Source organism: Pelobates fuscus, chromosome 1, assembly GCF_036172605.1.
Source record: "Pelobates fuscus isolate aPelFus1 chromosome 1, aPelFus1.pri, whole genome shotgun sequence".
Lineage (NCBI taxonomy): Eukaryota > Metazoa > Chordata > Amphibia > Anura > Pelobatidae > Pelobates > Pelobates fuscus.
The window spans coordinates 446431195-446444601 of record NC_086317.1 but is presented as its reverse complement, the minus strand read 5'-3'; the positions used below and the strand labels follow the sequence as shown (position 1 = coordinate 446444601).

The window sequence follows — 13407 nt, the reverse complement described above, 5'->3', positions numbered from 1 at the left end:
CTTTTATTAATTTTAAATTACATTTTCATCCTTAGCTGTTACAGACTGCAGTGACTGTACATCCCGATGCCATCGAAAAAACTATTGAAGACATCATGGCTTTGAAGAATGTTAATATCGACACAAATCCACAGTAAGCCCTGTTTTAATACTGTGAATGAATTCTTCTTTGTTGTTCAAGAGTTCAGTTTATTTGTGTGGACTGCAGTTTTAGTTGGAAAGTTTATACTAATTATTTGCCTATTTTCAAAAAACATTGAAGCAACACGTTCTTCAAAAAATCATTAAAGATGTGGATCTCTGTGAAACCTTATTTAGTGTATGAAAACACTGTCACAATCAAAGAACTCCATCAGAATATTACTATTCTTAGAAGCAAGGTAGAAAAAACGTACTAGGGGACTATGGTATGTATAAGGGAGCCCTTAGTTAAATCGCAAAGAGAAAATATGCGTGTCCATGAAACCGTGGATACAGGGAAGGTCCCTTATAATCTAAGATATCATAAAGCAAATATTGAAATAAAATAAATACGTTTATTGTTAAGTTCTCTAAAAAAGAAAAGTGTTCTCCCCCTTTTTTTAGCCCTCTGTGTCTCCTGTCTGTTGAAGTATTATAAGTCACGCACCACATATACAAACCATGTTTGCCATGCCTGTGTGTTTTGAACCCGTACCGAGGAGAGAAGCATGAAGCGCCTCAGCCACCTGTATATCCTCAACCCTGTGTCACCTTCGTGGGGATCTCAGTCTGTTTCCAAAAAACAGGGATCAGGCCCTTAGCCGCATTAAGCAAGTGGCGTAAGATGGATTTCTTGTAAGCCGAAATAGGTTTTGATGATGTTTAGCAGAGCAAGCTCCCCCGACCACTCAACGGAATCCCTGAGAATATCAGTCACCGCGTCCTTCACCATCTGCCAATAAGAAGCAATTTCCTGGACAATCCAACCATATTCCACATCGTGCCTCTATCAGCCTGGCATCTCCAACAGGTGGGCGACACACTAGGGAAGATCCTGTGAAGGAGGGTCGGTGTCCTTTACCATAGTGATATTATTTATAGTTTGTTTCCTGGTACTGTGAGCTTATAGATCTCTTGTGTTGCGACAATAGCACCTTGTCCCACTGCGTAGCCGAAAAAGATTTACCTATTGGGTCCTCCCACTGTCTTTGGAACAATTTCCAACCAGAAGATGTTGATAAAGCATTGAAACTGCTTTCTCAATCGCCAAGCCCTGTGAGCAAAGATCTTCAACCTACGTGAGGCTCCTATGCAGCTTATCCCTTTGCGGCAACGTACGGAAATTGTGTTGCAATTAAATATATCGGAGAGAAATCAAGGTGCGGTCCACCACCCAATAATACGTCTAGAGCAAGGAGCTGTCCATCCCATAATGCCCTATGAATAGTGGGGTTGTCTGGAAGAGGTATAATACACTTGAGAAAACATTCATTTTAACTACAGCCACCCGACCATGCCAGGACACATGGGGGTATGACCATTTTCCATAGATCTGCCAGTAACGTCAACAGGGGAAGAAAATTGCATTGATATAGATCTTGCGGATCTGTGGTCACCCAGACTCCTTGGTATTTCATTTTACCATAGCACCAGTGGAATGGAAATAGTGTCTAGGGCTGTATAGTCATTAGCAGGGAACGTGACATTCAACACTTTGCATTTTGACAGATTGAGTTTAAAGCCAGAAAACATGCCAAACCTCTTGAATTCCGAGAAGAGACAGGGTAAGGTGACCCTCAGATTCGTCACAAAGAAGAGGAGGTCATCTGCATAAGCAGTGACCTTATGTTCCACCCCCTGCATGGCATAACCCCGAACATCCGTAATTTGGCGGAGTGCCTGAAGTAGGAGTTCTAAGAACATGGTAAAAAGCATCGGAGAGAGAGGGCAACCCTGACGCGTCCCATTGCGAATGCTAAAATCTGCTGTCAGAGCTCCATTCATCCTCACCTAAGCACGCAGTTTGCTATACAGTGCAGCTACCCAACTGAGCAATCTCGTACCCAATCCCATGGTCTTCAGCATAGCCATCATATAGGGCCAGTTTACACGGACAAGAGCCTTCTCGGCATCAGTTGACAATAAGAGCATGCGTTGATTCATTTTTCTAGCTTGATGTTGCTTCACGAACAGGAACAAAACATGTCTGGTCCGCCTGGATCAAATGTGGCAGAACAGACTGCAATCTAGTCTCCAGGACCTTCGTGAATAGTTTGGCATCCACATTGAGCAATGAGATTGGGCGGTAGCTGCTGCAGTGTTCGGGGTCCTTTCCGGGCTTAAGCAGGACCACCATTATAGCTACTAGCGATTCTGCTCCAATCTCCTCTCTTATAATAACCAGCGGAAAACCCATCAGGGCCAGGTGTTTTGCGGACTTTAGTTCCCTTCAGGGCAGCAGACAGTTCTTCTTCAGTGATTGGACCATCCAGTGCCTCTGCCGCTGCAAGAGATATGATTTTCGTAACATTTGTCCGCAAGTAGTTGTCAATCAATACTGACCTATTCATGTCCAAGTCATTCGGCTCGTGCAAGTTGTACAAGGAATAGTAGAAGGACCGAAATTAATCAGCGATGTCATTCGGGAAGGGTGATGTCCTCCCCGAAGGCAGTCTCAACCTGCGGACCTGTGTATGCGGGAGTCTTCCTTTCAATAAACGTGCAAGGAACTTGCCCCCTTTGTTCGCGTGGGCATTAAAGAAACCTTTTAGAATGTTAAAACGATCGAAAATGTCGATGCTTGAGAAGTTCTGTCAGGTGGCGTCTGGCTTGCAATATTTCCCAGAGTTTTACGAATAGAACATATATGCAATTTAGAAATGCAGCTATGTCCAGAGGAAGAGTCAAGTAGTGGGTCAAGAGGAGCATTAAAGTCCCGTCCCCCCCCCACAATACAGTTTCCCTCTGCAAAACCCTCCAATTTAACCATGGTTCTCCTGATGAGCTGTGCCTGTTTACAGTTAGGGACATACAGGGAAGTGAAAGAGTATGTCTTTTCGGCAATAACACCTTTCAAGAAAAGAATCCTGATTGTTCCTATGCTCAATTTCCCGGAATTGCAGGTCTGCAGCAAATAGAATAACTACACCAGCCTTATGGGCCGAGGGGTGATTACAGAAGCAATAAGTCAGGTAGCATCGGTCCTGAAGTCTAGGGGTTGCGCCCTCCATCAAGTGAGTTTCCTGAAATAGCGCCACCGACACACGGTCTTTCTTTAGAACCCTCAACAAGTGCGACCTGCGTTCTGGAATATTCAGGCCCCTGCGGTTCAGAGTAAGGACAGACAGGGGAGCCGGTCGATAAGCCATGATCACACGCAGTTCGGGTCCAAAAGCACACAGAGAACACCACGCAAATTCACTCTCCCACACCTACTTAGTTGTGGGACTTGCGGAGGGAGAAGTAGGAGAAAGATAAGCAGGGTACAAGGGGTCCCCTGATCACGCCCAACACCCAGGAGGGAGAATTGAGGGTAACCAGGGAAGCCGAGGAAGTTACAGTAGAAGGAAGAAAAAATGAGAGTGAAAAGAAAAAGTGCCAGAGGAAAACTAAAATTACTTGTATCATTCTCATGAAAACAATATGTAATCCTGCGTACATATATATAATTCACTCAAAAGCTTCACCTCAAGTTACTTACTATCTCAGTAGTAATGCCACTGTCTGAAGTGTCCATCCCGCTCGCTCTCTCAGTCCTTCTGCAAACTGCAGTCTCAGACAGGTAGGAAGCCACACTGTCCGCTGTCTCTCTCCCCCCTTCCATCCATGTCTCTTCTTCCCCCCGTCCATCCATGTCTGTTTCCCTCCATGTATCTCCCCCATGTCTCTCTCCCACCTCCCATCCATGTCTCTCTCCCACCTTCGATCCATGTCTCTCTCCTGCCTTTCATCTATGTCTCTCTCCCCCCTTCCATCCGTGTCTCTCCACCCTTCCATCCATGTCGGTTTCCCTCCAGGTCTCTCTCCCTCCTTTCATCCGTGTCTCTTCTTTCCCCTAACATCCATGTCTGTGTTCCTCCATGTCTCTTCCCCCATGTCTCTCCCCCCCTTCCATCTATGTCGGTTTTCTTCCATGTCTCTCTCCCACCTTTCATCCATGTCTCTCTCCTTCCATATCTATCCTCCCACATCTCTCCCTCACTTCCATGTCTCTCTCCCACATCTCTCCCTCCCTTCCATATCTCTCCCTCCAGGTCTCCATCCACCCATTCCATCCATGTCTTCCCCCACCCATTCCATCCAAGCAATTCTCTCCTTCTCCATCTATATCTCCGTCCCCAACCCTTCAATGGGCTCTGTAGATAGATGGCCCCCCTCCCTGCTGTTTCTCACCTGACATAGCAGGGGGCCTGTCATTCTCCGGCTGCAGGCAGTGTCAGACTGAACACCGGGTAGTCACGTAACACCTGGCACTCATACGCAGAGTGGAAGGGGGAGGCACTCCCTCTCCCAGTGTACTATGTGTGTGGTTCCTTTATGACACCGCATGCTGCCTTGGGGGCGCTGGGAGCACAGGCTGAGGTGGGCACAAAAATCACTTGTCAGTGATTTTTGCGCCCCCCCTGATTGGCTGAGCCACAAAGAAATTATTTGTGGGCCACGAGTTTGACATGCTTGCTCTAGATGCATGCAATAGATCCACCAATTATTCAGTAAAAAAATAACATGTCAGTATACTACTTAATAGAGAATATCTTTAGAAACACACCACATTTTTAAGGTAGAATAATATATTCTCTATCGAAAGTAAATGTTCTTTGTGTGCTCTTAGACTGAGTGTGTCCCTCCAAGCTTGCCTCTTGCAAATTGTGGGATATCGCAATCTGACTCTGGAGATCGAAAGGCTGCGTCGGGAAGCATACGACTCAGACAACAACCAACATGAAGATATGCTTCAAAAGGTGAGAAATTACCAAATGGTTTGATTATTTACACCTTGGGGGAGGGGGCTCCAGGGCTCTTGTGGTGATATAGATTATTTTAAATAAACAAATATGTTTCAATGTCTATCTGTTCCTGTCCAAATCTGAGATGATTAAATTGCGTATACGCAGAAGTAAATTCACACTGACACACGGAGTTCAGGTTAAAAGCACTTCGAGAAAATTTAATGGCATCTGGTTAAAAAGCGGGCTCGCAGACCCTTATAAGAGCGAAATTGCATCATCATTGAATATCAAGATAACAACAAATAAACCTCATTAATTGGATTAGGTGTTAAGTGGTTATGTCAATGTCCACCCATCAATATTATTAATTGGCTCAAGTACTAAGTGGCTGGCTAGGTGTCCTCCCACCGGGAGGTGGTGTCATTCTGGACACGGGTGTGGACAGATGGCTCAAGCGCCATCTTACCCAGCACGAGGTTTACTCGGTGGGAAGGGGGGCTTGGGCGTCATTTTGGGTAGTTAGTGATGTCAGACTCTGGGTCAGGTTCAGGGTCTTTTTTATGAAAGAACATTTCATTAGGGCAGTTTTCTCATGGCCTAGCTATAGTATACTTTGTTTCATATTACAGGAACTTGATAATTCCGGTGTTAGTCATGTCCTTCTAGGAAATACATTCTCTATTCAATATTCTAAATGCTGTTAGGAAAATCTGTCATGTAATGTAGTTAAAATGGAGTTAGTACAAAAATTCAATACAGGATCAATAAAGGTTTTTAATAATTCTACATCAGTCCCCCCTATGAAATGTTAGATTCTAAAAAAGATGAACTTTATTTGTTAATACCAGAAGACCTGTTAGCCCAAAGGCACAGAAACCCAGTGACCACTAGCTAGGTGTTATTGCAAAGTGCAATTCTGTCCCTTCCTTTCCCTAACAGGCTGCAGCACATCCGTCAATACGGTCAGGAAATCTCTTCACTCCGCTGGTAACCCGCGGTGGCTTGTCCACCACATCTCCGCACGGCAGTCAGTTCCATAGTGTCAGGATCGGGACAGGGATCCAACACGCAGAGTACAAACAGGTGGTAGGTACGTATACCGGACCTTAGAATGGCCGGACTTAACGTAAGGAGTAAGTAGAGAATGGTCTAGGAACAAGCCGAGGTCGAGGGAACGAGAGGACAGGTAAGCGAGAGACAAGCCGAGTCAAAGGGTAACAGAGATAAACAGGGTAGTACAAACAAGCCGGGTCAGAACCAAAGAGACAACTAGAATACAAGAGCACTGAGTGACTAGACAGGCTAGAACCACGACAGGGCAATGAGCAGATGCCGAAAGCCTTACTTTATACCTTGATTCTAGAGGGTAATCACGCCCCGACGAGTCCTGATTAGTGCTCGGGACTTGACTGACAGGTCGACCCGGGTTGGCGTCATGACGTCGACTACTGAACGTCGCGTCATATAAGGAAGTGGATCCCTCGCGGTCGGCTTGTAAATGGCCGAGAGAACCGCGAGGAACGGAAGAAACAACCCCTCTGGGAGGATAAACGTCTAAGTCTCTCACCTCCTCTGAGGTAGAGACTACAGGTACCCTGACAGTACCCCCCCTCTCAGAAACGCCCACCGGGCGGAAGGAACCGGGACAAGATGGAAAACGGGAGTGAAAAGCCCTGCGGAGGCGAGGAGCATGTACATCCTCCTGAGGTACCCAAGTCCTCTCCTCAGGACCATATCCCTTCCAGTCAATAAGATATTGTAACTTCCCCCGGGAGATTCGAGAATCGATGATGGAGTTGATTTCATACTCCTCCTGACCCTCAACCTGAACAGAGCGAGAAGAGGATATAGTGGAGGAAAATCTGTTACAGACTAGCGGTTTCAGTAAAGAAACATGAAAGGAGTTAGGAATGCGTAAGGTAGCTGGAAGAGCTAGGCGATACGCAACTGGGTTAATTCGAGTCAGAACCCTGTAAGGGCCAATGTAACGAGGAGCGAATTTCATAGAAGGAACCTTCAAACGAATGTTTCTAGTACTCAACCATACCCTATCACCTGGAACAAAAACCGGAGCCGCCCTTCTGTGCTTATCAGCGTGTTTCTTGAACAACATGGAATTATGTAGGAGAATTTGTCGAGTCTGATCCCACAACTTCCTCAAATTGGCAACATGAACATCAACCGACGGTACCCCTTGGGAAGGAGAAACCGAGGGAAGAATGGAAGGATGAAAGCCATAATTCATGAAGAAGGGGCTGGAACGAGTAGAATCACAAACGAGATTATTGTGTGCAAACTCCGCCCAAGGAATCAAACCGACCCAATCGTCCTGGTGTTCAGAAACAAAACAACGCAAATATTGTTCAATCTTTTGATTGGTACGTTCAGCAGCTCCGTTAGACTGAGGGTGATAGGCAGAAGAAAAATTCAATTTGATGCCTAGTTGAGAACAGAAGGATCTCCAAAAACGTGAAACAAATTGGGAACCTCTATCGGAAACAATTTCGGAAGGTATCCCATGTAAGCGAAAAATCTCTCTCGCGAATATCTCCGCCAATTCAGGAGAAGTCGGGAGTTTAGATAAGGGCACGAAATGAGCCATCTTAGTAAACCTATCAACCACCGTGAGGATCACAGTCTGTTTTTTAGAAACAGGCAAATCTACAATGAAGTCCATAGCCAAACAGGACCATGGTCTCTCTGGAATGTTCAAGGGATGTAACAACCCACATGGAAGCGTATGAGGTTGCTTAGTCTTCATACAGACCTCACATGCTCCGATGAAATCCCTAATATCCTTCCGTAAAGAAGGCCACCAGAAATCTTTAGAGATCAAGGAACATGTCTTGCGAATACCCGGATGCCCAGCCGCATTACTGTTGTGAAAACACTGTAAGAGTTCCAGTTGGAGTTCAGGAGGAACGAAATGCCTTGCCCCAGGAGTCTGTCTAGGAGCCAGATGCTGCAACTTCATGATCTGACCAAGCAACGGAGAGTGAATCTTAAGACTCGTGTTGGCGATAATATTGCACCTGGGTACTATAGAAGACAAAACCGGCTCAGATATCGCAGAAGGTTCATATTGTCGAGACAAAGCATCGGCTTTAGAATTCTTAGAACCAGGTCTATAAGTGAGCACGTAATTGAAATGCGTGAGGAATAAAGACCAACGAGCTTGCCTGGAGGACAAGCGCTTGGCCTCCCCAATATAGGACAGGTTCTTGTGGTCTGTCAAAATAGTAACAGGATGTAAGGTGCCCTCCAGTAAATGTCTCCACTCCTTTAAAGCCATGATAACTGCTAGTAGTTCCCTGTCACCAATGTCATATCTGCTCTCAGGGCCTGATAGTTTCTTGGAAAAAAAACCACATGGATGTAAGGGCTTATCCACACCTAACCTTTGGGACAGGATGTCATGACAAGTCTCTGAGGCGTCTACCTCGAGTAGGAAAGGCAGAGTCGTATCAGGGTGAACTAAAATTGGTGCAGAAGCAAACAGTTCCTTGAGTGTTTTGAAGGCAAGAAGGGCTTCAGTAGACCAGTTCTTAGTGTCAGCCCCCTGTCTGGTCATATTGGTAATAGGAGCTATAATTGAAGAGTAACCCTTAATGAAGCGCCTATAATAGTTGGAGAATCCAATAAACCTCTGAATGGCCTTGAGGCCCCTGGGTAAAGGCCAATCCAAAATGGACTGGAGCTTATCCGGGTCCATCTTAAACCCTTCCCCAGAAATCACATAACCAAGAAAGTTTATCTGGGATTGGTCAAAGCTGCATTTCTCCAATTTGCAGTACAGGCCATGTTGAAGAAGCTTGCGCAATACCCTTCTGACTTGTCTGTGGTGAGTCTCAATCTCTCTAGAGTGTATAAGTATATCATCCAGATATACAATAACGCAGTCATGTTGAAATTCCCTAAGAACTTCATTGATCAGGTCCTGAAATACTGCCGGTGCATTACAGAGGCCAAAAGGCATTACTGTGTATTCATAGTGCCCATAACGGGTATTGAACGCCGTCATCCACTCGTGTCCCTGCTGAATTCTCACCAAGTTATACGCCCCTCTGAGATCTAACTTGGTGAAAATCTTGGAGCCTTTTAGACGATCAAAGAGCTCGGTAATCAAAGGAATTGGGTAGGCATTTCTAATGGTTATTTTGTTCAAACCTCGATAATCAATGCAAGGTCTTAGTGTACCATCCTTCTTTTTAACAAAAAAAAACCCAGCCCCGGCAGGAGAGGAGGATCTCCTAATGAATCCTTTTTCAAGGTTCTCACGAATATACTCCTCTAAGACTAAGTTCTCTTTAGTGGACAAAGGATATACATTACCCCTGGGGGGCATAGTACCAGGTAGTAGATTAATCTTACAATCAAAAGACCTGTGTGGAGGTAAAGTATCAGCATTCTTTTTGTCAAATACTGCCTTTAAATCCAGGGACAGGGGCGGTATTTGTACCTCTGTAGAGTAGGTAGAATTAATCGGTGTGTTAACTGCGCAAAGCGGTGACACTGTCCGTAAGCACCTGTCCTGACAACCCTGACCCCATGAGATTATCTCCCCTAATTCCCAATCAATAATAGGGTTATGTTTTTTTAAACAAGGGTACCCCAGGACTATGGGAACAGAAGGAGAAGAAATAAGCAATAAAGATATGTCTTCCTCGTGTAAGATTCCAACAGTTAATTTAACGGGTATGGTTTCACGGAAAATAACAGGCTCAACTAAAAGTCTACCATCTATGGCCTCAACGGCCAAGGGTGTCTCCCTTAACTGGGATGGGATAGCGTGTTTGGTAACAAAAACTTGGTCGATAAAGCTCTCAGCAGCTCTGGAATCTATCAATGCCATAGTTTCTAGTACTCCCTTCTCCCAAGTTAAAGAAACGGGTAGCAGAAGCCTGTGATCTTTATAATTAAGATTAGAGGACAAAATAGAAACACCCAAGGCCTGTCCTCTAGAGAAACTTAGGTGCGAGCGTTTCCCGAGCGATTAGGACAATTTAGGCGTAAATGACCTCTGACTCCACAGTACATACACAACCCTTCTCCTGTACTGTCTCTCCTCTTCTGAGAGGCGAGTATTGCCTATCTGCATAGGTTCTGGAAAAAGTGAGGTTGTGGATTCAGAACTTTGAAATGAAGGAGCTAGTTTAAAGGAAGGTCTACGGTTTCTCTCTCGAGTGTTCTGCCTCTCTCTTAAACGTTCGTCAATGCGAGAAATAAAAGAAATTAAATCCTCCAAATTTTCAGGAAGCTCTCTAGTAGCAACCTCGTCAAGGATTATGTCTGATAACCCGTTTAAAAATACATCTATATAAGCCTGTTCATTCCTCTTAACCTCTGCCGCCAAGGACCTGAACTCTAGTGCATAATCCACAAGTGTTCGGTTTTCTTGTCTAAGGCGCAACAGTAATCTAGCTGCATTGACCTTTCTACCTGGAGGGTCAAAAGTTCTTCTGAAAGCAGCTACAAAGGCATTATAATTATATACTAACGGATTATCATTTTCCCACAATGGATTGGCCCATCTCAAAGCTTTCTCAACAAGTAATGTGATAATAAATCCAACCTTCGCCCTATCTGTAGGATAGGAGCGGGGTTGTAATTCGAAATGGATACCTATTTGGTTTAAGAAACCACGACACTTCTCTGGAGAACCACCATAACGTACAGGTGGAGTGATACGGGAAGAAGCACCTACAGTGGCTACCTCTAGACCTGAACTCACAGGAGAGATAGAAGTTGTCTGGTTGATTACTAGAACGAGATAGTAACGCCTGTAGTGCTAGAGCCATCTGGTCCATTCTGTGATCCATGGCGTCGAACCTAGAGTCAGAAGGACCAACCTGAGTGTTTGTACCTGCAGGATCCATTGGCCCTGTCGTAATGTCAGGATCGGGACAGGGATCCAACACGCAGAGTACAAACAGGTGGTAGGTTCGTATACCGGACCTTAGAATGGCCGGACTTAACGTAAGGAGTAAGTAGAGAATGGTCTAGGAACAAGCCGAGGTCGAGGGAACGAGAGGACAGGTAAGCGAGAGACAAGCCGAGTCAAAGGGTAACAGAGATAAACAGGGTAGTACAAACAAGCCGGGTCAGAACCAAAGAGACAACTAGAATACAAGAGCACTGAGTGACTAGACAGGCTAGAACCACGACAGGGCAATGAGCAGATGCCGAAAGCCTTACTTTATACCTTGATTCTAGAGGGTAATCACGCCCCCGACGAGTCCTGATTAGTGCTCGGGACTTGACTGACAGGTCGACCCGGGTTGGCGTCATGACGTCGACTACTGAGCGTCGCGTCATATAAGGAAGTGGATCCCTCGCGGTCGGCTTGTAAATGGCCGAGAGAACCGCGAGGAACGGAAGAAACAACCCCTCTGGGAGGATAAACGTCTAAGTCTCTCACCTCCTCTGAGGTAGAGACTACAGGTACCCTGACACATAGAGACGGACGCTGTCCCTAAGCTGTTCCCTACCTAGAACTCTTGCACTTTATCAGTAAAAGGGATAGTTTGCAGCGGTATACAGGGTGAGTTGAGATCTTGGAAATCTTGGTCATCAACTGTCAGATGTGCAAAAGTTGGTGCCGCTTGGTCTACAGTCTTCTGTAGGAATTTTCTCAGACAGGGGAGGACACAACAAACGAGAAGAGCGAAAATGAAAAGAGAAATTAGTATTGCCATACCAATATGCATTAAAGCTTTTTGCCATCCTGTCATCCAACCAAACCATCTTTCCCAGGAATCTTTTATCCCAGAATTCCTTTTTAACTCTTCAGAGAGCTCATTTAATTTTTCTATGGCCAAGGTGACTTTACCATTAGGACCTGTGTTTTCTGGGATGTAAGTACAACAGGTCATGGTGTCGGGCAATATTTTACATACACCCCCTTTTTCAGCTAGAATCATGTCTAAGGCCATTCTATTCTGGAAGGACATTTGAGATGTAGCCTGCAGCTGTTCGGCTAAACCCTGGAGGGCATCTCTGGTGTAGTTAACAAAGCGTTGTTGGTTGTAATAAATGTAATTTATCCAATTTAAATTCTTGTTTGCAGTAACTATGGTAAAAAGTGATTCAAACCCCGCAGCAACTTCATCTCTTGCTTTAAATTCATTAGGCACCCCCCTAGGCACCCCAATGGCATCAATGTAAATGTGAGGGTCAAAACTGCCTTTTACTGGGGCTTCACGCTTAACCTTGGCTGGTGTGTGTATTGACTCATGTATGTCAGGGTGTGTGTCAGAGATAATATGTATAGGCATGATGGCTTTAGCCAGAGTACACTCCCCCCACCATTCCTTGTCCATCCTGGATCTTAGCTGTAAATCCCCACACAACCAGTAGATATCCCCTAATGACCTAGTATGGAATTGTAACAGGTACATAGGGACAGTTCTGTAGGTGGCACAATACCCTTTGGAGAAGTTACCCAAGAACTTACCAATCCCATCATAATTGGCATAACAGGTGTAGTTTCCCTTGTAAACTGTAACACCATCTGGGGGTTTGACATCCTTGGTTAGGAGAGGGTATTCTACTGTCCATGCTTTGCAGAGGGACCTATTAAAGTTGTAGTGGTAGGCAAAAAGACTAAAAACACATTCTTCTATATCTACTGGCAAAGTCAAAGGTACGGTGCCAAGGCGAGGCCGGGCACCACCACACACATAGCATGCGGTTCTGTTATGTTTGTTGGCATTATATTTCATCCATTCTAACCATAAATTAACATAATTAAAACCTGTTTCAGCGGCCATAGTATCTTCAAAGGTGGGGTTAGCAATTATTGGTTATTGTTTTCCAAATTAGTCCGAAGTCATGTGCCACACCCAGAGCGTATCTTGAATCTGTGTAGATGTTGGCACGTTTTTCTTCGGAGATCTTGCATGCTGAAGTCAGGGCTTGCAATTCAGCTTCTTGTGCAGACATTGTTGGTGGTAAAGATGATGACTTGATAACTTCATCTGTTGTGGTTACGGCATATCCTGTGTGGTATTTTCCTTCTTCATCAGCATACCTTGAACCGGATCAGGATCTGCTAATGGATCCTCATGTACAGTTGGTAGGTGTATTGTCTCCATTTTCATCTGTTCAAAACAGTCATGAGGTGTCTCTGGGTCATAGTCATTCACTATGACTAGATCTTGAAATTCATTTTCCAGGAAGTGGCGTGGCCATGCTTCAAGATGGTCAGTTGTTGGGTATTTGACAATGCCATTTTCCTGTAGCTGTGATTCATCCATGGTGGCCCATAATTTTGCCATGGGCCCAAGATCATTCCATGATCTTGTTTTCAACTTGGTGACAGGGACATGTGGAATGGCAGTGTCCCAATGACGATACAAGTATTTGAGTTCTGAAGGTAGTTGAATCAAGACCATGCTGTTGCCTTCAGTGTCACAGTAGAAGTCTTGTGCAGTGAGTTTCACCTCCACCTGATGATAGAGCTCATCTTCATAGCAAGGTTCAGGAGTGATGTTTGGTT

General features: G+C 45.1%; 1 protein-coding gene across 3 annotated transcripts in view; it reads left to right on the top strand.

The window, feature by feature from the left end:
• The window catches only part of ELMOD1 (ELMO domain containing 1), a 136686-nt gene that overhangs the window by 90082 nt on the left and 33197 nt on the right, over positions 1 to 13407 (top strand). For all 3 annotated transcript variants that reach the window (XM_063430210.1, XM_063430192.1, XM_063430200.1), the window contains exons 5-6: positions 36 to 133; positions 4793 to 4922. In XM_063430210.1, coding sequence (XP_063286280.1) covers positions 36 to 133; positions 4793 to 4922 — 228 coding nt within the window. The remainder of the gene's footprint in view (positions 1 to 35; positions 134 to 4792; positions 4923 to 13407) is intronic.